Source organism: Ostrinia furnacalis, unplaced genomic scaffold (assembly GCF_004193835.3).
Source record: "Ostrinia furnacalis isolate ACB-3 unplaced genomic scaffold, ASM419383v2 OfSCF1168, whole genome shotgun sequence".
NCBI lineage: Eukaryota > Metazoa > Arthropoda > Insecta > Lepidoptera > Crambidae > Ostrinia > Ostrinia furnacalis.
Window position 1 is genome coordinate 272991 of NW_021131407.1, and position 21514 is coordinate 294504.

General features: G+C 46.7%; 5 protein-coding genes across 6 annotated transcripts; 3 read left to right on the forward strand and 2 right to left on the reverse strand.

Moving 5' to 3' along the window:
- Window positions 1–15: 15 nt before the first annotated feature.
- On the reverse strand, window positions 16–5666 carry LOC114351636 (exocyst complex component Sec3). Its single transcript, XM_028302915.1, has 10 exons — window positions 5406–5666; window positions 5081–5239; window positions 4507–4746; window positions 3825–3950; window positions 2752–2988; window positions 2147–2291; window positions 1920–2077; window positions 1711–1822; window positions 1501–1625; window positions 16–633 (listed from the first exon to the last, which is right to left on the reverse strand). Exons 1-10 carry the CDS (start codon window positions 5469–5471, stop codon window positions 535–537), a joined length of 1467 nt encoding a protein of 488 aa, XP_028158716.1. The 5' UTR covers window positions 5472–5666; the 3' UTR covers window positions 16–534.
- Window positions 5667–7083: 1417 nt separating this feature from the next.
- Pfdn2 (prefoldin 2) lies at window positions 7084–8045 on the forward strand. The gene is made up of 2 exons (XM_028302922.1): window positions 7084–7380; window positions 7471–8045. The coding sequence occupies exons 1-2, from the start codon at window positions 7232–7234 to the stop codon at window positions 7760–7762; spliced, it is 441 nt and encodes a 146-aa protein (XP_028158723.1). The 5' UTR covers window positions 7084–7231; the 3' UTR covers window positions 7763–8045.
- A 614-nt stretch (window positions 8046–8659) lies between these two features.
- Window positions 8660–14592, reverse strand: Mocs1 (Molybdenum cofactor synthesis 1). Of its 2 annotated transcripts, none has more exons than XM_028302920.1 (10): window positions 14387–14592; window positions 13547–13694; window positions 13287–13454; window positions 12902–13065; window positions 12441–12525; window positions 11203–11266; window positions 10991–11129; window positions 10473–10583; window positions 10236–10356; window positions 8660–9712 (listed from the first exon to the last, which is right to left on the reverse strand). In XM_028302920.1, the coding sequence occupies exons 1-10, from the start codon at window positions 14486–14488 to the stop codon at window positions 8994–8996; spliced, it is 1821 nt and encodes a 606-aa protein (XP_028158721.1). In that variant the 5' UTR covers window positions 14489–14592; the 3' UTR covers window positions 8660–8993. The 2 variants fall into 2 exon arrangements, with proteins under 2 accessions (XP_028158721.1, XP_028158722.1); XM_028302921.1 differs by having other exon boundaries at window positions 9529–9720.
- Window positions 14593–15115: 523 nt separating this feature from the next.
- Window positions 15116–19960, forward strand: LOC114351644 (uncharacterized). The gene is made up of 3 exons (XM_028302923.1): window positions 15116–15333; window positions 16609–16789; window positions 19577–19960. Exons 1-3 carry the CDS (start codon window positions 15267–15269, stop codon window positions 19854–19856), a joined length of 528 nt encoding a protein of 175 aa, XP_028158724.1. The 5' UTR covers window positions 15116–15266; the 3' UTR covers window positions 19857–19960.
- A 318-nt stretch (window positions 19961–20278) lies between these two features.
- LOC114351637 (uncharacterized) lies at window positions 20279–20841 on the forward strand. The gene is made up of 2 exons (XM_028302916.1): window positions 20279–20365; window positions 20435–20841. The coding sequence occupies exon 2, from the start codon at window positions 20500–20502 to the stop codon at window positions 20839–20841; it is 342 nt and encodes a 113-aa protein (XP_028158717.1). The 5' UTR covers window positions 20279–20365; window positions 20435–20499.
- Window positions 20842–21514: the final 673 nt, after the last annotated feature.

Genomic DNA, 21514 nt, shown 5'->3' on the forward strand with positions numbered 1-21514 from the left:
CAAATAAAAAAAAAATTACAGAAATAGTTTTTATTTCAATACAAAGAATAACAGTGCAATAATATATGTACATCCATTTTATATACAATTTCATTCTAGCACTTACTTAAGTAATAACCCTCCTTCTGACACAGTCCGGTAGAAATAAACTTGTTATAAATAATTTCAGTCTATTTATAGGTCAGTAGGCCACAGAAAGGTTTATTAAAGAACCCATAATAATACCCATATACATAATATACATTTAGAATTTAGAATGATTTTTCAATGGATTTGATTGCAATTATCTATTTAAAAATGACCATAAATAACTTAAACCTATTCTGGCCATGTTAGAATAGTCAGATTTTTTCTACAAGTAATACATAGATACATTCGAAACGCGCAGAGCGCTCTCACGGGTATCTCGAAGCGTAGCCGTTATGTAAATATTCCCAATTTTGCTTTCACACGTTCCTTTTGTAATAGAATTAAGCACCGGGCGTCTCGAAACATCAGGAGACGCGGAACGCTCGGGCCTCGCGGTCGCGCGGCTCAGTGCTCGCGTGCGATGTCGGAGAAGGCGTCCAGGATGTCCTGCGTCGTCAGCGGCATGGCCAGCCCCGCGCCCGCGTAGCACGTGGCGATGCGAGACTGCACACGAAGAATTAAGGTTTAGAAAGATCGGTAATGAGGGCGGATGCGAGTTTAAGGCCTCAGCCTCGAATTTAGCGGGCAGCGGGGCGGCGGCGGTAGCGGCGCGGGAGCGGCAGGATCTTATGCGTTAAATCAAATAGACGGTTCTCGAAAACAGCGGCGCGGGAGCGGGCAGCGTACTCCTTCTTTTGCCCACAATAAATGAGCGTTACGAATAAATTTGAATCGAAATAAAATTGTCGCCGTCGTTCAGACGTTTCGTTTGCGAATAAAAACAAATGTCTCGACAACACAACCCCGAACACAACACTTCGCCGCTAAAGCGCCGCGCGAGCTGCCCGCTCGTTTCGAGAACGGGTCTGCGTTGCCCGCCCCGCTCCCGCGCCGCCGCCGCTCCCGCCCCGCTGCCCGCTAAATTCGAGGCTGCGGCCTAAAGGTAGCATTCGGATCAAGACGACCGCGACGCGAGACCGCGACTCGAGACCGCGACCGGCGACCGCGACCCACTGCTTTATATGAATTAATAGGAAGTGGTGACGGATGCAAGCAACCGAGTCGCGCGACGTGTGGGCGAGGCCTGCCGGCTACTTGCGTCGCGCGACTCGGTCGCTCACAAGGCAGTGCCGTGACGCGACAGATGCAAAATGGCCGTGTTTTCTTCGCACGAAGGCGAAATTTTAATAGAATTAGTAAGTTTCGTATGGGTCGCACGACTCGTGTCGCGAAGATTCGTAAGTAGCTGTCGCCCTGCGACCTGCGACCGGTGGCCTGTCGCGGTCTCGGGTCGTGGTCTCTCGTCGCGGTCGTCTTGACCCGAATGCTATCTTAAAAGTGTCGTATCCGACGGGTATCCTCGCTCGTGACCTGCAGCGCGAGGTGCTGCGCGAGGAACTCCTCCTGCATGGCGCGCCACACCACCTGCAGCAGCCCGCCCTCCTCGCTCAGGTGCTTCTCCACCGTGCGGTACAGCCGGTGCAGCGACTTGCGCACTGCAACCAACCACACGTCACGAGAGATAACGATCGCACTGAGAAACTTAAAAGAAATAGTACAGAAGTAGTAAAAACGCGGTACCTTCGGGCGCGGGGTACATGGCCAGCAGGCGGCGCAGCTCGTGCTTGCTGAAGGCGGCGCGGTAGCACACCTCGTCCTCGCGCACGCCGCCCGCCACCGCCTCCGCCACGCCCTGCGCGCCGCATGGAACAAAACGGATCCCTTTAGCTTTGTCGTCAGCCGGACGCGCGTAACGAACGAACGACGGGCCGGTCACCCGCGCGACTGACCTCGAAGAACTGCGTAAGTTTCTCGAGCGGGCGGCCGAAGTACTGCGTGACGTAGGCCTTGAGCGCGGCCGAGTAGCGCGCGCGGCTCTCGCGCCGCAGCGACTCCAGCGCCGCCGCGCGCAGCAGCGACAGGATGCCGTGCAGCCGGTGGTAGTTCTCTGCGGACACAGCGGGTCAGTTGCGGCCTGGTGTACACGTCACACTCGCGCGGCCCCGGCGGCACTCACCCATGTGCAGCACGGCGCGCGGCGTGCGCGGGTGCTCGGCGTGCTGGATGGCGTGCAGCATGGCGCCCGCCAGCGACACGTACCAGCGGTCCAGGTCCGCGCGCCGCCCGCCCGAGAATATCGCCTCGCAGGCGCCGCTCAGCTCCTGGGGACGGACGCGGAGGCGACGTTAGTGCTTGTTCACGTTGACTCGCGGGCGCGGTGACGAAATATCAAACGTATGGTAGTGATTCCAAGTGTTCACGTACGAAACGCACGTGCGGTCTAACTAGCGGGCAAGCTAGCGACTGGCGCGCGGAGCGCTCGCGGTAATTTCAACGCGTGAAGATGTTTGCGTGTGTTCATGTCAAACTAGCGGCGGCGCGCGCGTTTCACTCGCGACATCAGGTAAGTTCAACCAGTTTGAACTTGTCGCTAGAAACGATAGTACGTTACACTCGCGCGAACGCCTGGTGGTTAATGTGAACACGAGCTCGCAACGTTTCCCGCGCCCGCACCCGCCCCCGCGCCCGCGCGTACCTACGTGAACAAGCACAGACCCGAAAAGCGGCCGAACCGACGCACGACGAGCAACCGGACGGCCCGGCGGTCCTCAGAATAAATACCTCGAAGTCCCTCAGGAACGACAGCAGGCCGCACTTGGGCCGGCGGGCCGCCTGCTTGACGGCGTCGGGCAGCGCGGCCAGGCGCTCGGCCACGGCGCGGTCCGCCTGCCGCTTGGCCGCCACCGCGCCGCCCGCCAGCGCCGCGCGCGCCCACCGCGCCTCGCCCTCCGCGCCCGCCNTTTGGGGATTGATGAGGCGGCGCTCCCCGAGCCGAATCAAACTCCGGTTAGTGTTGCACTGTGTATATTGTAAACAGTAGTAGCAGGTGGTTTACACAACGAGGACACGTACATGTCATTGTATAGCGATGGCACTGGTCAACGAGGCGTATACACAAGTGTTATACGGCGAGTTGTGGTTTATATTACAAGTATTTACATAGAAATCAACGGATGCACTGTGATTCGTGTAGAACAAGCTAGCTGGACAAAAGTCATTGTTGAATTTCTGATTATCGTTTATAAAAAACGATAAACAACATCCCAGACATTAAGGATTCCACAATTTTTTACTTTGTTAATTACCTAGTCGTGAGTAATTAACATGGTAAGTGAGGATATGAGGATAGTGTAATTTTTAATTCCTAATTTTGCTCGACTTTCGACAACACCTGACATTATTTTTTACTATGGTGACCAAATATTTGTGTGATGGATTTTGAAGATAAGGGTAAGTACTTTTTATTTTCTGTACAATAAGGTGCATAATAATGCACATAGNCACAGTCCTTTCGGTTAATGAGTCAGTTCCTGAGGAAGTTCGCGATGGATCGCATAGATTTAACTGGTTTTATGCCTCATTATCATCACGGAGACACACCCTGTACAGTAAATTAGTTTGGAATGCTTTATCTTAGAGGTGGTCTTCATGGGTTAGGGTCATACTTTCAATATAACTCCTTTGATTTAAAATATTGCCTTTATTTTTGTGAACCTTACTTCATTCAAATTTCCCCTGTCTTTAACCCTGATTAGAATCATTAAGTTTGAATTTAGGAACAGCCTTATAGTTTCAAAATGTTTGAAATGAATTTATAACGTGTATTGCATAAAAACTAGTCGGTATTCCAGGACGGAGCACGTGATGACGAACGGGTGCGTCGCGCTCAAGGCGCCCACGTTCCACTGNCGCAGCGCGCCCTGCAGCGCCGCGCCGGCCGCCAGCGCGCGCGCGCGGCCCTCCGCCGACGCCAGCGAGATCTGCGCAGCCCACGGGTCAGTGTGTCAGGATGACGCTGTGCGAGTCTGCACTATGTCCATGCGGCGAGGGAGTCGAAGAGAGCCGCGATCACGCACTTTGGGAATGTAACCTCTATGACGAAGCTCGACAGAAAATGCTGGATGCGATACGGAGAGCCGAGCGGGGACCTGCTTATCACCAGGACCTCACGAGTAGTCGCAGTGACTGGATCGCGCTGCGCGAGTTCGCGCACTCCGGGCACACAATCAGGCGAAATTATGAGAAGAAGTGATGACATTTATCAACGATAGCAGCCCGACGCGAAGTACCGTATTTGTGATGTCAAGCCCCAGAAGGGGGAGAATTGACTATGAGATGGGACATGGATCAGAGAAATTTGTAGGGAGTCAAGCAAAGCGCCCGGGGAAAGGAGCCCAGAGCAAGTACCCGCGCGCTCTCCCGAGATTCGGTTCGTACGCCGTGAGGCAGGAAGAACCATGGGTGGTGGTGGGTTATGTTGGGTCAGTGTGACGTCACGCCGCGCACGCCGCGCCGCCGCGCCCGCCCGCCGCTCACCTCGGAGATGGAGTCGAGGTCGCGCAGCGGCGGCGCGTCGAGCCACGAGTACAGCTCCTCGAGCTCGGCCAGCAGCGCGCGCGCGTTGGCGTCGGTGCGCGCGGCGCCGAAGCGCGCGTGGGCGGCGTCGGGCGCGGCGCGCACCACGGCCTCGCAGCGCCGCAGCCGCGCCGCCAGCCCCGCGCCCGCCGCCAGCCCCGCGTCCAGCCGTGTCGCCAGCCGCACGCCGGCGCCGTCGCCCTGCGCACCCGCTGCTGTTATTGGACAGCGCTGACTAATACTTCAGGAAACTTGAAAAAAATCGGTTGCCATTTCCTATGAAAATCAAATTCAAAAGTGTACGTACTTCAGGTGTTATTCACACACCATATTTATATTAATAATTAACTGTGCGACTTTTAGGTACACATTGGATACCTAAAACTAATGATAAGTAAGTATGAAGATTATTTTTTAAACATGACTTGGTCTTCTGAGCCTTATGACTTATTTTAATAGAAACTTATGATGAGCAAACTAGGAATACTTATGACAGGTTTGAAATGGTTATGTGGCGTGACGCGCGCGTGAGCACCTCGCTGGCGGCGGCCAGCATGCCGGCCACGTTGAGCGCGTCGAGGCGCGCCAGGCGCTCGGCCAGGCGGCGCACGCGGCCCTCGGCGTCGGCGGCGGGCGAGCCGTCCTCCAGCAGCGCGCCCAGCGCCGCGTCCGACGGCATCGAGCCCTCCGAACCCTGCACGAAAACCTTACGCTTTATCCTCGCCCTGTTATGCACTTTTCCAACGATGAGAATTAGCTCCCGTGATATCAAACGGTACTCGTTAATGATGTCGTTTGTTCGATCTAGAGCTACGAATGATTTCCTTTGCATAATAATGAATATATTTCAGTTTACTTACTACATCCACAAATAGTTGGTCCCGACCGTCCAGTTCTCTCTGCATCGCTAGTGCTTCTTGCTTCATAGTTCGTGTGGTAGTTTTACACCCTCTTTATTTTCAGTCTTCAGTACCTATCATCCGCTTAATGCCACTTAGATTTACCTTACCTATAGGCTATAATACAACTGTAATGATAATATAATGAACAAATTGAAATTTCAAAATAAGTTTTAAACAAAACATGAATGAAATATTAAGTTCATCACATTCACGCCTACAACAACAAGCAGAGCTGACTGACATTGACAGTTCATTGAAGAATAGACAGCAGTGTAGTGTGGTGTAGTGCTATCACAGATATGGATAGATGCAGCATGTGTCAAAAATTGTATGAAGCCGAGCGTGCCACTTTTTAAACGTCATTAGTGTCATTTTAGCGAATTTTAGTGATTGCGGCAACGTAAAAGTAATCGTATCATCGTACTGCATTTGCAAAGTCATCGAATGATATCGTGTGACTCGATTCGAAAATTAATTAATTTCGATAAAACTGATAATTTGTTAAAATACAAAACCAAAAACATCTTTATTTACCTTTTTAAAATAAATTGATTCTTACAAATCGTCAAATCTCGTTATTTTTGTTACCCTACCAGCGTTTCAAGACATAAATTTGTCAAGTGCATGAATACATGCATCAGTGTGTGTCTTATTGTTATGAGTAAGTACGGTTCCTTGGGATCGGTATGAGTGCATCACATACAGGGACCATGGTTTTAACTCTTAAGAGTACATCGCAGGATATGTATTAAAAACAATGCTACTTTATACTTCTTCTACTGCTACTTTATTCTAATTAATTATTTGTTACTTGTGCTGTTAATTACAATTCTCAATCCGTAAATAATTTCTTCTTTCTACCGTGTTCGTACTACTGTCCTCGTAAAATCATCGTAACCGATTGTTGTAATCGGATTACATGAACATCACTCGACCATGTATGTCCATTTGGACATATCGGAATGGCACGCTTTGACGATCAACTTGCTGTATCTACTCTAATCCATATCTGTGAGTGCTATAGATGACCCACGCTGAACTGTCCCGCCAAACTCAATGACAGGGGGGCGCTACCATCGTTCAACTATATGGTTTCCAACATGGCAAAAATCTGAACCAGCGATCCGGTATTGACGGTGGCGCCCCACTGTCAATGTCATCGACAGGACAGTCCAGTATTTTGGAACTATACGGTCCGAAATATGCACAGACGCACAGACGGGACTTCCTTTTGGTATAAGTACTATACTCTATGTCCATATCTGTGGACAAAGTGCACATTATAATCGCAAACCAGTCGAAAAGCGTTTTTTTGTATGGAGTTATGATGACGGATTTAATTTTTGATTCGACCAAAAATTGCAACTTTTCCAGGGGGGGGACAGAATCGTTTGATAGCGTGTGCATTACGGACCGCAGCTAAACTGATAGACATTTTTATCTGTGGATACCATTCATCATTCTTTTATTCATTTTGCATGATTAAGCAAAGGCATTATTCCTGTCAGTCTACAATTTATATATTTCATAATCTCGGTACCGGTAATCGGTATTTACATCGCGATGTTAGTGTAGCGTACGTACATCACTTAAGTTTAACCTCAAAATTTGCTTGCTCAATTTTGATTATTTTTGATTCAATGGATTCAAGTATCGCATTACACGAATAAATGTGTTACAAAAATCTTGAAGTATTCTGATTTAATTAGGGTCTGGACTGTAGAATTCAAATAAAAGAGCTCGTGTACTGTAAAAGTGTAAAACAAAAGTAATTTCTTACAATCATGGCCACAAGCGCTTCGTCATCAACATCAAAAGGTGGAAAGCCCAAATCCAGTGAAGAGATCTTTGCAGGATTTCAAACACTCCGCACCGAACAAAGGCAACTCGCTAACAAAATATCAGAACTTGAAATGGATCTAAATGAACACAAGTGTGTAAAGTATAAATTGTTCATTAACTTAAATAACAACAGTAAGTAGGTACCAATTCTCATTATTTAAATAAATATTATTGTTCACAGAATTGTAATTGAAACCCTAAAAGGTGTCGATGGATCTCGAAAGTGTTTCCGAATGGTTGGCGGTGTCCTAGTAGAGCGAACGGTGGCTGATGTCTTGCCAGAGCTCGAAACTAACCGGGAACGTTTGCCAAAGGCTTTGCAGGCTTTACATGAACAACTGACAAAGAAAGGGCAAGAAATTAATGATTACATTGAGTGCCACGATATACGTGTTCAGCGAGCTGACCGACCACCAGCTGAAGAAACTCCTGAGCAACCTGCAAAATCAAACGTCCTAGTGGCTAGTGCTTAATTAAAGAAGTATGAACAATTTATAACTTTGAGTATTTAACCTATTTAAGAAAGTATTCTAAAATATTTCAACATTTAAGTTTGAAAATACTAATCCAAGTGCTTGTGCTATTTAATTTGCTAATTATATTTAAACCACGGATACTTTGCCAGTTATATCTACTTTACTAAATACTCATTTACCAAGATTGCAATAAAATTGATAATCTATGATTATCCTGATCAAAAGCTGCCATGGCATGTAAATTTTATTGAAGTTGAAATAAATATTTGAGTAAATTTTATTTTATTTTTTATTTATGTACCTTTGTAAATTTCTTTACAAGTGTAATGTTCAGGCATGATAAGGCATCATAGACATTATTGATGCATTCATATGAAAGGGAGTATTAAAGATGAACTAAAAACATGTGATACATAATAAAAACCAATTATATATTTTCATGTTACAAAATATGAAAATATTATCTACAAATATGTATACTTTAATGCTTAAATTAGCTTAGGGCCCTTTCCCATGGCAGTCCAGTGCAGGATCCTGCAGAAAGTACTTATGTTTCGACATCCCATTTTTTGGCAGTTGCAAAAAAATTTGCAAGAAACTGCTAGTGGGAACACTTCTATTAAAAAATAATAAGTTGTAAACTGGATCCTGTTTAAAACGGGATGTTCATGTGAATGTTAGTATTAAAAGATTCTGAAAAAAACAGTACTAACAAAAAACTGATGTTGCTGTGCGAAAGAGCCCATAATGATTAATGGAATCACAGAATACTTGATGTGTTTACACATCTTTTGTTATTCAAACAATATCACATACCTAGTTTAAGATACATTTCATACATTATACTTAGCAGTGTAGTTAACAGGGCCATTAACATAATATTCTGTGTGTTTGAGCTGCAGTAGAATCAGTAGAGTGGAGCAGTATACAGGGTGGAATTTTGTAATGCCACCTGGAGGGAAAGTGCTCTTAATACTGCAGATAGAAGCAGTACTCTTATTACTCAAAGAAAACATTATGGTATAGTGGGACTTATGGTACAAGCTCGAAGCGCGCAGCTGCACTATACTACGACGATACATGCTTTCCTATGAAACTTTTATCGACGTGTCACTAATAGCAATTTCATAGAAATATATAGCAGTCAGTAGTGTCGCGAGGACTTATCGTTCGCTTCAGCCGTGTGGAGTCGGCTACAAAATTATACTTTTAAGTATCAGAAGCGGCTCTAAAGGTGAGGAAAATTAGTCGGGGCATATATCTCGGGACCGGGGTCAGATTCGGCGACCGGATCGGCGGGGGTGGCGGCTGCGGTGGGCTTGGCGGGGGCGGCGGGCGGCGGCCACTCGCCGCTGCGGCCGCCCGACTTGCGCACCACGCGCAGGTCCGTGATGCGCATGTCGCGGTCCACCGACTTGCACATGTCGTAGAGCGCCAGCGCCGCCACCGCCGCGCCCGTCAGCGCCTCCATCTCCGCGCCCGTGCGCGCCGTCACGCGCACCTCGCACGCCACGCGCAGCGCGCCGCCCGCGCCCGCCGCGCCCGCCGGCAGCTCCACGCGCACGCGCGCGCAGTCCAGCGGCAGCGGGTGGCACAGCGGGATGAGCTCGGCCGTGCGCTTGGCGGCCAGCGCGCCCGCCACCTGCGCCACGGTCAGCGCGTCGCCCTTGGGCAGGCGCGCGTCGCGCAGCAGCCGCAGCAGGCGCGCGCCCACGTGCAGCCGGCACTCGGCCTCGGCGGCGCGCGCCGTGACCGGCTTCGAGCCCACGTCCACCATGCGCGCGCGCCCCGCGGCGTCCAGGTGCGAGAAGGCGCCGGCGTCGTCGTCCGCGCCCGCGCGCGTGGAGTAGCAGCGCGCGGCCGCCGGGCGAGCGGACGGGGCGGCCCGGACCCCGGCCGTTATCCACCGATCAGAACCATCGGCCGGTTTTTCATCTTGGCGAGATTCTGCATACCTATAAACGTTAACAGAACAGAACGCATTGTGAATTTGACCCGGAAATCGAACGTTCCGTTTTGGGTGCGTCCCCGATGAGCCCTCAAAAGTGTGTTTTAATAAAATATAGATACTTTTGTCTTCGTGTCACTGCAGAACGTGTTTTTTATCAGACTGTCTAAATATTAAAATACTAGCTTTCCGCCTGCGGCTTCGCGCGCGTGGACTACATTATCTACATATTTTACGGAACCCTATTTTTTTCCAAAAATAAAATTTAGTCTATGTTACTCGTGGATAATGTAGCTTTCGAATGGTGAAAGAATTTTTAAAAACGGTCCAGTAATTTTTGAGCCTATTCATTACAACCAAACAAACAAACAAAGTTTTCCTCTTTATAATATTAGTGTAGATGTATAATATAAGAAAAATATTTTTTGTATCGTTGCTGTGTAGAATTTTTTTTTTGGGAACGTTCGTCTTCAGGGTCGCACGGACGCGTGTGGAGTGTGGTGTGAGAGGGCCGGCACTGACCGGCGTGCTGCGGCTTCTTGTTGCGCAGCGCGGCGCGCACGAGCTGCTCCAGGCGCGCGTCGTCGGCGCCCGCGCGCATCGCGTCGCGCAGGGACACCTCCGCGGCCCCGAACAGGCATACCTACATCAAACATTATTTTATTTTTAATTAGAATTGCAGAAAATCTTCCGAGCTTCAAGCGATGCCACACGGATAGATCGTAGATCAGATGCAAGTCTGACGTCGCCACCCGTCACCTTGAGGTTGCCGTCGGCGGTGAGGCGCAGGCGGTTGCAGGAGCCGCAGAACTGCTGCGTCATGGACGCGATGAAGCCCACGCTGCCCGCGTAGCCCGGCACCTGCCACACCTGCCCGGCAAGACACGGAATCACTAACTAGACAGCAACAGCAAAAAAACCCTTCGCCGTAGCCGGGTAAAATAAACAGTAAAAAAACAACAACAGTTAAGAAACTTAATGAAAAAGGGCTACTATAAAGTCGATGATTATTTAAAAGATAAAAATGTTTGGGATACGTTACTGCCTAGCTCGCATAAATATTTATAACTTTGTACATTTTAAAGCATGTAAACCTTTGAAAAAGAGGCTGACAATAGTGACTGAGTTTCTTGCGCTGCTTCTTCTCAGCACTGGCCCATTTATTGTCCTGAAGCAGTGGTAGGGTTAATACTAGGACGTGTAAAAGTGTCTTTTTTTAAGCCTTTTTACAGAAATAAATGAGTTTTAATGAGTTTTTTTAAACCGAATGTGCTCACGCGCGCAGTGTCGTTGGCGCGCGGTGCCAGCGGACGCAGCTCGGGGTGGCGGCGCAGCACGGCGCGCAGCGCGGCGCGGTACGGCACCAGCTTGCTGTCGTCCCACGCGTTGCCGCTGAACGGCATGAACTCGATGAACCTGCGGCGGAGGCGTTCGCGATTACCGTCTCGACTTCGGGTGCTCTTTAGTCGTCGTATTTAATCTCGTTTACCTGACTTCGATTTCACGGTCCCGTGTGTACTCCACGAAATCACAAATTTCATCATCGTTGAAGCCTGAAAAATGCATTATTTTACTATTAAGATTTAGCAATTGCATATTCTTGTTGTAACAAAACAAACCTATCCAAAAACAACAAGCGATTTCCCGTCGCTTTCTTAAGGAATTGACACACTGGATGTGGACTGCGGTGACCACAGAAACGCATCTGGTGTGGTAAATTCTTTATACAGCTGGTTGTTATAATGAACGAAGGTCAACAAACAAAATAAATTGTATTCTGTGTTGCGTGACGGTAATGATAGGCTACCTACTCGTTTAGAAGGTAACGCATAATTTATTACCTGTACCTACCTAGTTCATCCGGCGAAACAGAATGCCGCGGCGGCGTCACACCGAAATTAAGTATCAAATAAATAACGTAGCCCGCCTATACAAACCTTTGCAATGCCTTATCTAGGTAACTAAGTAAGTAATAAGCACACTCATGTATTAGTGATAAGACCTATATGTAGGTACCTACACTTAGTACGCAAATAAAGAATTTGAATTAAATTGTACAATAAATTGTTTAGCACTTGCCAAATGTTGGTCTCGAAGCGCTCTGGTAGGGTAAAAAGATTATGAGACATGTAGAGGCTCCTTAAGAGCAAAATGACGATTTGTAAGAAAGTCTAAACAAATAAAGACATTTTGACTTTGACTTTAGAGACCTGAATAAATAAATAAATACACTACTACTCGCTTCGGCGTTTCGACGGAATCTTCGAGGAAGTTAACCAAAATTCAATGCGAGTGACCGATCACACACTCATGCAACCTCGCGAGGAACCCAGTCTCTCGGAGGCTGCGCACAGTGTGGCTAGCACGAAAAACTTTCGTCTTCGAATCGTTTGCGTATTCCCAGAATTCGAATTCAACGATAATATGACGATCTCGACTGTCAAAATTAGTTCTACCATTTCTCATACTGAGTTCACTTTACGTCAAGTTCATAGGGGCGCTGTTTAAGTTTTGATACTTTTTTTATGGCGATTCCAATACGCAAACGATTCGAAGTCGAAAGCTTTTCGTGCTAGAGGTACAGGTAACATGTGACACAACATGGATGGTATTCGAGTGGCGATTGCATTTGACAAGAATAGGCTAGTTTCCTAAAACGAAACGTGATAATTAAAAACCGGTATAATTGGAGCATTTACAAATGGACCGGTCGGGTTTTATGCTTACCCTTCATGAGCACGGTGTTAATTTTAAGAGGGCGGTATCCCAGCTGCAGGGCGAGGTCCACGCCCGCCAGGACCCGCGACAGTCCCTATATGAAAAATAGCTACATTTCACTTCCATGACATGACACGTGTAAAATTCACTTGAGATAATCGGTTACTTACCAAAGGAAATAAATGTAAGTCAGTAGCATAAAATAAATTAATTCTTATCTACCTGTCGTTACAGAAAACAACATGGATTAATTTACATTACAAACACATGACTTTAGAAACGAACAAAAGTCAATTTGATATTTTAAAAAAATAACCAACTTTCAGTTCGTTTAATTTTAATGTTTCCTAGTCACACGGTGACTCACGGTGTGTGTCAGTGCTCGTCACCGAGTACCTACACCAGCCCATTTGACGTTAACGGGGATTGTCAACGGGGAATAGTGGAATAAGCCCAGTCCTGGCACTCACCGGGCGGCGCGCCATGTGCTCGTAGCGCTCGGCGCGCAGCGAGTCGAGCGACACGTTGAGCGCGGCCAGCCCGGCGCGCTGCAGCGCGGGCAGGCGCCGCGTCAGCACCAGCCCGTTCGTGGTCATGCTGACCGTTTTTATCCCTTCTATGCTGGTTAAGTCCTCTGTATTTTGAAACAAAGAGTTTAAAAATTGGCGACATAACCACCTGTACAAATTTAACTGTTCAACTTTTGTCATGTTAATAATATCGGAAAATAGTTTGTTCAAATGTCTTAAGGAACATTATTTCTTTCATGAATCAATATTCATACGGTAGATAAGTAACAATACACCTTCCGAGTTAGTATAGTAATAGTAAACTGGGTTAGGTACTCGTTCGTACGTATGATGTCGGCGAGGTCTGCGCGCAGCGTGGGCTCGCCGCCCGTGAGGCGCAGCTTGCGCACGCCCAGCGCCGCGAAGACGCGCGCCGCCCGCGCCAGCTCCGCGCGCGACAGCAGCCGCTCGCGGGGCGACAGCTCCGCGCCCTCCGGGGGCATGCAGTACTGACCTGCGCAACGCCAACCGAACACAAAGCTGAACACCCTTCCGTGTACTGTGCAAAGACCCTGACGGATGATTAACGTTTAGGCAATAACTGACATCGCAAATTGCACCGCTCGGTCAAAGAAATTCGCAAGTAATCGTGGCGGCGACCCAGCAAATCGGTGAGCGGCGACCGTGCACCTTCCGGTGTCGCCGGTGACGCCTCATGATGCACCATAGAGGAACTTACTGGCGCTGAGCTTACCTGTAATAAAAAATACACAATTTATAGCAAAGCATACACGACGTCCTATGGGATAGGCAAGTAATATTTTAAGGTATTATAGATAATTAAAAAAAAATATCCTAAAAAAATAAAAAAAACATATATCATGCATCAATATAAAGTAAGAATCGTTGCCAATTTTCTAGGACAACGGAGGAAAAAATGATTTCTGAAAATCATAAATTAATCAATAATTCCTAAATTACTGCAGCAATAACCATTTATTTTTGCATAAAGGTGGACGTTATAGTGATAGGTCAATTGATATACAAAATTTTAACGTCATGTAATTTTTTTTAAAAATATACTTCTAAACTGTTTTTTTTTTTTATAAAATCACAATATCTAATATTTCTTCGAAACTAAGAAAATACAACTACTAGTTCCTTTATCAATTTTAAACATAATAGTAATATCTAACGATTGAATTATTAAAACATGGATGTCAAATCAAATCAAATTTCTTTTTTTTCCGTTTCTATAAGGCAAAATAAAACACTGTGCAGTGTACTGTACCGCCTCATTGTAGCCAATCATATATTTAATTTCTTTTAACATTTCCAATTTGGAAGCCAAGCAAATTGGTTAAAATTAGGTACTAACTTACTACATTATTAGTTACAAGAAATTACGTAAATAAATTATGCACATTATTTTCTTTGAAAACTTACATCAGTATACAATCTTCTGTAGCGCACCGCAAATCTTGCAACATCAGCCTCGACCCTTGGCACACATGATAACGATTTTAATTTAATTACATTAACCCGCATATTAACTTGATAACACGAGCTGCCTTTAGCAAATAACTAGTAACAAATTGTAAAGTATTTTTTCAGCAAACAAGTTTTTGTTTGAAGTTTATTATCACTAGCTAGTGACGTGGCAGACAAAAGATAAGGAATCGGTAACCGGTAAGGAACCGGTTAGGACCTCTACAAACAATGGAATCTGAATATAACCAAATAATTATTTATTGATTTCTATTCTAAATTTCATTAGGTAAATGAATAAAGTGAATACCTACGTAATAATATAATTATACAAAATTATAAAGAATGTGAAAATTGTATCGACTCAAACGATACATTTTATTATTTCTTTGCTATGCAGTGTAAGTAAAAACGACTCACGAAGTGACAAATGAAATGAATGACAGAAAAGAGAAAAAAAAGTCCAAAAAACCCACAGATAAAAAACCACACAGCGTGACAGTTGACACAGCCGTGTATAGATGAACTACACTGAAATGTCCCACCGACGACATTGACAGCAGGGCGCCACCATCTTCGTGCAACTTTATGGTTTCCACCGTGGCAAAAGTCGGAACTAGCGATCCGCTATTGACGGTGGCCCCCCTGTCAGTGTCAAATAAAGGACAGTTCAGTGTAGTTCATCTATAAACAACAATACGAGAAAACTGAAAAATAATCTTGAATTAGGATAGTTTTATTAGTAAAACTTATCTAGATCTGTAATTTTGTAAGATTACAAGCTTAAGCAGCTAAATTAAAAGCTAAACTTTGTGTTTGTAAAGTGCTATTTCCAAAAATGTCGCTTTTTCCGGCATATGCACTAGAAGATGCCGAAAGTTGCACCGATGTGCAAGGAATGCAAGGTAGGTAATATAAAATTTAGTGAGCTATAAACAAATCTAAATGATATCATAGGAGAAAAAAGATTCTACAGCCATTTTACCTTTAACCTTTACATTTATCTTTTAAAAGTAATGTACTTACCAGCAGTACAACCAATATTATAGTCAGTTAAAAGAGACCGGAGACACCGGAGGTAGCTGAATCTAAAGACGCATCTAACAAGCCATATGTGCCATAATACAAAAAAGTTAAACACCTGATGAACTCTGGTTTAAAATAACATTTCTAAACAAAATGTTAATTGAAGTCAATTAAATCCATGTAGATCATTATCTACATGGGTTTAATATTTGGTTATAAGGGGGTTTATGCATGGGCATTAGTTAAATACATATCACCAACAAAAGAACTAGTTCTTGATGCCTTCATCTGCATTGTGAGTTGTCTCGTTTCTAAATTTTCAGTAAATTTTTAAGCAGTCTGTTTTTTTTATAATATTTACCCACTGACCCAGTGGTTCTCAAAGTTGTCTGGGCTAAGACTCAGCTAATACAAGTTCCCAAACTTGTGAAAATAAACTGTATTCGAAGTTTTCGAACATGTATTTCCACACTTTCGTCTAGTGGTGGGCATTAATCAACATAAACTCTTTTTAGGAGCACCTAAAAAGAGTTTATGTTGATTAACAATATTTTTATTATTTTATTTTTCAAACAAATCGTATTTTATAAAATTTATTTTGTATGAAAATTAAAATGATGATATCAAATTTCTGACTTCACCATACCATTTATATGCCCATGTTAACATGGGCTAGTGTCGGCTCATATATCCATTTACCTAACACCCTGTATAAGTATTCGTCATTAGAGTGAATAGCCCAGAAAAGAAATTAGTTTTTTGAAAGGCCTTAATATGGCTTTTTTGTAACTTTTTGGACTTTACATAAAAACCGTCATTATTATAAGCCATTTTATTGATATTTGACTCAAAGATTAATGTGTTTCATTTTATTATAGGAAATTTTCGTAGTTTTTTTAATATCCGGTATCCGGCCGGATAGTGAGCTACTATCCGGTATCCGGCCGGATAGTATAAGTACCGGATAGTTGCCGGATATCCGTTTCATCTCTAATTTATACCTACCTATAAAACAAAATTGGCTGCAATTTTTTGTAATAAATAATAATAAAAAAAAATTAGTTCATTATTTTAGACTAAAAATTCAATGAACTTTTTTGTTCATCTTTGAACTAGCTCAACTTTACGATAATATTGGATATTGTAAATTCCAGAAATGTCTCCTGCATGCGAGGCGAGCTTACTGGCCAGCGACGACGAGGCGCCGCCGCCGCGCTCGCCGCCGCCGCCGCCGCCGCCGCCGCCGCCCTCCTTCCGCGACACCTTCTACCTAGACCCCAAGTCGGACTACGGCAACTTGCGAGTGTCGACCCTGTACTACCCTGGCAGACCTCAGTGAGTGAATAACGCCAATATTGCAACCCGGAACCTGGTGTTGGTTTAGTTCATTAAAATAAAACCGACTTCAAATGCGTGAACACAAAAAAAAAACTAAAAATTATTACTTGGGTGTGAAATATTTTCTTCAAATTCAATGAAACCACCCTTTTGATAATACCTATTCAACAAAAAAATTATCGTTAAAATTGATTTATAATCGGCGGAGATATTGCATATAGAGATTGCAAAATCCGGATTTTTCTTAAATCCGGTTTTCCGGATTTGTGTTACGTACAAATCCGGATTATCCGGATTTTTCGAATATTGGGTAAATTTTTTAAACCATCAATTTAATTTAAATAAAATGTAGTTTTTTTCAAAAATATGTATGGAATTTATTCCTCTTTTTTTCGGTTTGCGCTACAAGCTTTCGAAATTATTTGAACCTTGAATTATTTTTTTCGTTTTAGTACAAATGCATTTCAGAATAAAAACTTGCTTGTACCTATAAAATATTTTTTTTATTCTTCTTCTTGTCGTGTCGACAACAAACCTACACAGCGTCAGCCCAAAACTCCGCCACAAGAGTGGCGTTGTCAGTAGCCTTCATTAAATCTTCCTGCTTGCAGTTGTTTGGGCACGCAGGGCACGACATCATGTGCTTCGTCGACTGGGGAACAAAACCACACTTGCACTCCAAGTTTGATCCATCTAAGAATCCCCACCTGACACCTGAACAGATTGTCCTTACTACGGCAGACCTGTCTGAAGTCTATAAAGATTTCCAGGTAGGCCAGGGGAGCTCATTTTTTTATTATAATTTTATTTTACACTTTTAAGTTGTATTTCAATCTCAGGGCCCTGGTCATTATTTACGGCCAAAGTGCTCGGGAAGACGAATCCAACGAACTCAAACTCTATAAGTTTCTGCCGTTTCGGTTAGGAGTTCCTATGGCCACCTCCTGATTCATCATCAGAACCCTGAACATTATCTAGCACTTAAGTGCTTGAAAAGACAAATCCAACAAACCCAAATTCGATGAGTTTCCACCGTTTCGTTTAGGAGTTCCTATGGCCACCTTCCGAATCCATCATCAGGACCCTGGGCATCATCTAGCACTAAAGTGCTCGAAAAGACAAATATAACGAACCCAAGTTCGATGCGATTCCGCCGTTTCGTTTAAGAGTTCCTATGGTCACCTCTTGACTCCATCATCAACCCAGCTAAATGGTTGGCGGTATATCCAACAACCTGTTTAGAACTCTTTTAAGGACTTCTCCACAATCACTCCCATTCTCATACAATAACATTTCGAGATGAATTAATGTAAGCAAATCGAATCCGCTGGGTGAACTTGATGGGCGAGGTTGAAGATCTCTACTTACACTTGGCCTGCGGATGAATATGGAGAAAACAAAGCTTATGTCCAATGTCCATGTTGCGCCCTACCCAGTTTCGGTTGGAAGCTCAATTCTCGAGATTGTTGACAAGTATGTCTACCTCGGACAAACGATTCAGCTGGGAAGGTCCAATTTCGAGAAAGAGGCCAATCGTCGAATCCAACTCGGCTGGGCAGCGTTTGGTAAACGACGCAACATCTTTTCGTCCAAAATACCTCAGTGCCTGAAGACTAAGGTCTACAGCCAATGTGTGTTACCAGTGATGACTTATGGTTCGGAAACGTGGCCTCGCGTGCTATGGAGAGGGCTATGCTCGGTGTTTCTTTACGAGATCGAATCAGAAATGAGGAGATCCGTAAACGAACTAAAGTCGCTGACATACTAGCCCGACGGATACAAGCTGAAGTGGCAATGGGCAGGGCACATAGTACGCAGAACTGAAGGCCGATGGGGCAGCAAGGTTCTGGAGTGACATGCAATAAATAATTTGAATTCGGAGTGGAGGCCGCGTACCGGAAAACGCAGCGTGGGACGTCCACCCACAAGGTGGACCGATAACATCATAAAGGTAGCAGGAAGGCGCTGGACGCAGGTCGCTACCAACCAGGCAACATGGAAAGCATTGGGCAAGGGGCCTATGTTCAGCAGTGGACGTCCTATGGCTGAGATGATGATGATGATAATGACTTACACTTTAAAACTCAGCGATATGGTGTTTCAGAATCAGCGTCTCGTATAAAACTCACTGGCCGACTAGCGAATACACTTACGCATGCGGCATGACGCGTCATTGTGCAGGCACAGTGCAGGTGTGAGTGTTGTGCGACGAAGTGCGGGTTCGTTCAATCAAAACTTCGCTTGTTTTGCATCCATGTTGGATTCAATAGATATTTTGGTTTATGATTTTATGATAAAATTTTTTAGATGCGGGCAGCGCAGGACCGTTCATTGTGGAAAACCTTGGGGGAGGCCTTTGTCCAGCAGTGGACGTCATTTGGCTGAAACGAACGAACGAACGAACGATAAAATTTTTGGGGTAAAAATATTCGAAAAAGCCGGATTACAAAATAAAAATCCGGATTATTTTAAAGCTTCAAAATCCGGATTTTTCAGATATTTTCGAATTTCGAATAATCCGGATTGCAATCTCTAATTGCATATAAAAAAGTTCATCCCCAATTTTCCACCCTTGGGGGTTGTTTTTTCTATTATTAAATTTAAACGGGACCACCCTTGAGGTATTACCTAAGTATACGCCGAAAAAAGATTTGTTCAAATCGGTTCATAATTGGCGGAGTTGTCGCGTAACAAACATAGAAAAAAAAAACATACGGGTCGAATTGAAAACCTCCTCCTTTTTTGAAGTCGGTTGATAAAACATTCGGCATTATCGTTGTGAAGGTACGCCAGCCGCAGCTCGGCGGCGCTGGGCGCGGCGGGCGGGGCGGGCGGGGCGGGCGGGGCGGGCGCGCGCAAGCGGCGCTACTTCGAGGCGCGCGCGCCCGAGCCCGGCCCGCTCGCCGACGAGCTGGCGCCGCGTCTGGCCGCCTTCCGCGCCATGCTGGCCGACACGCCCACCGACGTCGACCTGTGGCTCCAGTTCATCCGCTTTCAAGTCAGTATCGGGACTCTTTGCTATAGACAACATAATGACACCACAGTCGTCCGACTGAAGTGTTAATTTTTAATCCGAACGGAGCATCGAGCGTGTCCAGTATGAAGCGCTCATAAGTGAAAGATAAGAGGCCGTCGACAGTTGACCTTAATGGATTTCACTGACGCGGAGTGACGCGACGAGTGTCGGACGGTCCGTTGTGTCGCAGGAGCGGCACGCGGGCGCGGGCGCGGCGCTGGAGGCGGCGGCGGAGGCGAGCGCGCGCGCCGACCACGCGCTGCTGCGGCGCGAGCGGCACCGCCTGGCGCGCGAGCTGCTGCCGGCGCACCGCTACCACGCCTCGCTCCGGGACGACATCGCCAAAGGTACCGCGTCGAACGTTGCGTTTCGCTGTCGAAATCAACGTCGAAGCGACTCACGTCCGGCCTGCGTTGTCCCGACAGAGAAGTCGGCGGCGCGGCGCGCGGAGCTGTGGCTGCTGCTGCTGCGCGCGCTGCCCGACGAGCCGGCGCGCGTGGCCGCCGCCGCCGCGCACGACTGCCCCGCCGCCTACCCGCACGTCTTGCACGCCTACGGTGAGCCGACCGCCCGCCGCCCGCCGCCCGCGGCGCCGACGCTCGAGCTCTAGAACCCGTCCTGTGCAGGGTCGCACCTGCGCGAGGCGGGGCTGTGGGAGCTGCTGGTGCTGCTGACGGAGCTGGTGGCGGCCATGAGCTTCCCGGCCGGCGCCGCCTTCCCGCCGCCCGCCGACGCCGCGCGCGCCGCCGACGCCGAGCGCCGCCTGCTGCGCCTCGAGGACGAGGTCGGTCCGTCTCCGAAGCATCGAATACGTCTCCTTTTTCTCGCCACCGACTGTAACGCCTCGGACGCCTCGGCAGGTGCGCGCGAGCGGGCTGCCGCTGGCGGCGCGCTGGGTGCGCGTGGAGCGCGCGCGCGCGGCGGTGCACTGGCGCCCGGCGCGCGCCCTCTCCGCGCAGGACCTGCAGGTGAGCTCTCCCACACCAAAAAGGCTGTTATCGAATCAACGACAGAAGCGATTTTTATTTTTTAATAAATTAAATGTTTATTGACATTAAATCAATGTACAGAGTATTCTTATGACTAGCGACTTCTGCACTAAGCAAGCGTAGCTTGTGTCGCAGTAGCTTTAGTTTTTACAAGAAGTGACATTGTGAGCGATCTCAGCTATGTTTGTTGGTGTTTAAGAGGGGATAGAAAACCTAATGTCCACTGACGAGTGGGATATAGAAAAATGTAGGTTTTCTCATCGAAATTGGTTTTTATTTTATTAATAATTTTACTGTAATCGGCCATCTTTAAGGATTCGTCGCACCGAATTCGATCTGCGGTCAGGTCGAAGCGATCGGACGTCATGCGAGCTGCGTTCGCTTCGACCTGACCGCAGATCGAATCCTTAAAGATGGCCGATTATAATAAAATTATTAACCTAACCTAACCTTTATCGGTCGACCCGGGCGTTCCTCAGGCGGACCCGCAGCGCGCGCCGCTGGCCGCCGACGTGACGGAGCTGCTGCTGCCGGTGCGCGGGCCCGACGCCGCCTTCTTGCTCGCCGCGCAGCTGCTGCGCCTCGCCAAGGTGAGCGCGGGGGCTCGGCCTCGTCGCGGTCGCCGCCGAGCGAGCCTCCAACCTCGATGACCGCAGGTGCCGATGCTGCCCGGCGGCGATCACGTGCGGCGCGCCTTCTCGTGCGGCGCCCACGACG

Excerpts from the sequence above, each read along its gene's own strand:
- LOC114351644 (XM_028302923.1), top strand. The coding sequence starts at position 15,267 with ATGTCGCTTTTTCCGGCATATGCACTAGAAGATGCCGAAAGTTGCACC. Across the intron at positions 15,334-16,608 it reads CGATGTGCAAGGAATGCAAG|AAATGTCTCCTGCATGCGAG; the intron begins GTAGGTAATATA and ends TGTAAATTCCAG. Across the intron at positions 16,790-19,576 it reads TACTACCCTGGCAGACCTCA|GTACGCCAGCCGCAGCTCGG; the intron begins GTGAGTGAATAA and ends ATCGTTGTGAAG.
- Pfdn2 (XM_028302922.1), top strand. The coding sequence starts at position 7,232 with ATGGCCACAAGCGCTTCGTCATCAACATCAAAAGGTGGAAAGCCCAAA. Across the intron at positions 7,381-7,470 it reads ATGGATCTAAATGAACACAA|AATTGTAATTGAAACCCTAA; the intron begins GTGTGTAAAGTA and ends TATTGTTCACAG.
- Mocs1 (XM_028302920.1), bottom strand. The coding sequence starts at position 14,488 with ATGCGGGTTAATGTAATTAAATTAAAATCGTTATCATGTGTGCCAAGG. Across the intron at positions 13,066-13,286 it reads AGACCTCGCCGACATCATAC|AGGACTTAACCAGCATAGAA; the intron begins GTACGAACGAGT and ends TTCAAAATACAG. Across the intron at positions 12,526-12,901 it reads AGCACATGGCGCGCCGCCCG|GGACTGTCGCGGGTCCTGGC; the intron begins GTGAGTGCCAGG and ends TTTTTCATATAG.
- LOC114351637 (XM_028302916.1), top strand. The coding sequence starts at position 20,500 with ATGAGCTTCCCGGCCGGCGCCGCCTTCCCGCCGCCCGCCGACGCCGCG.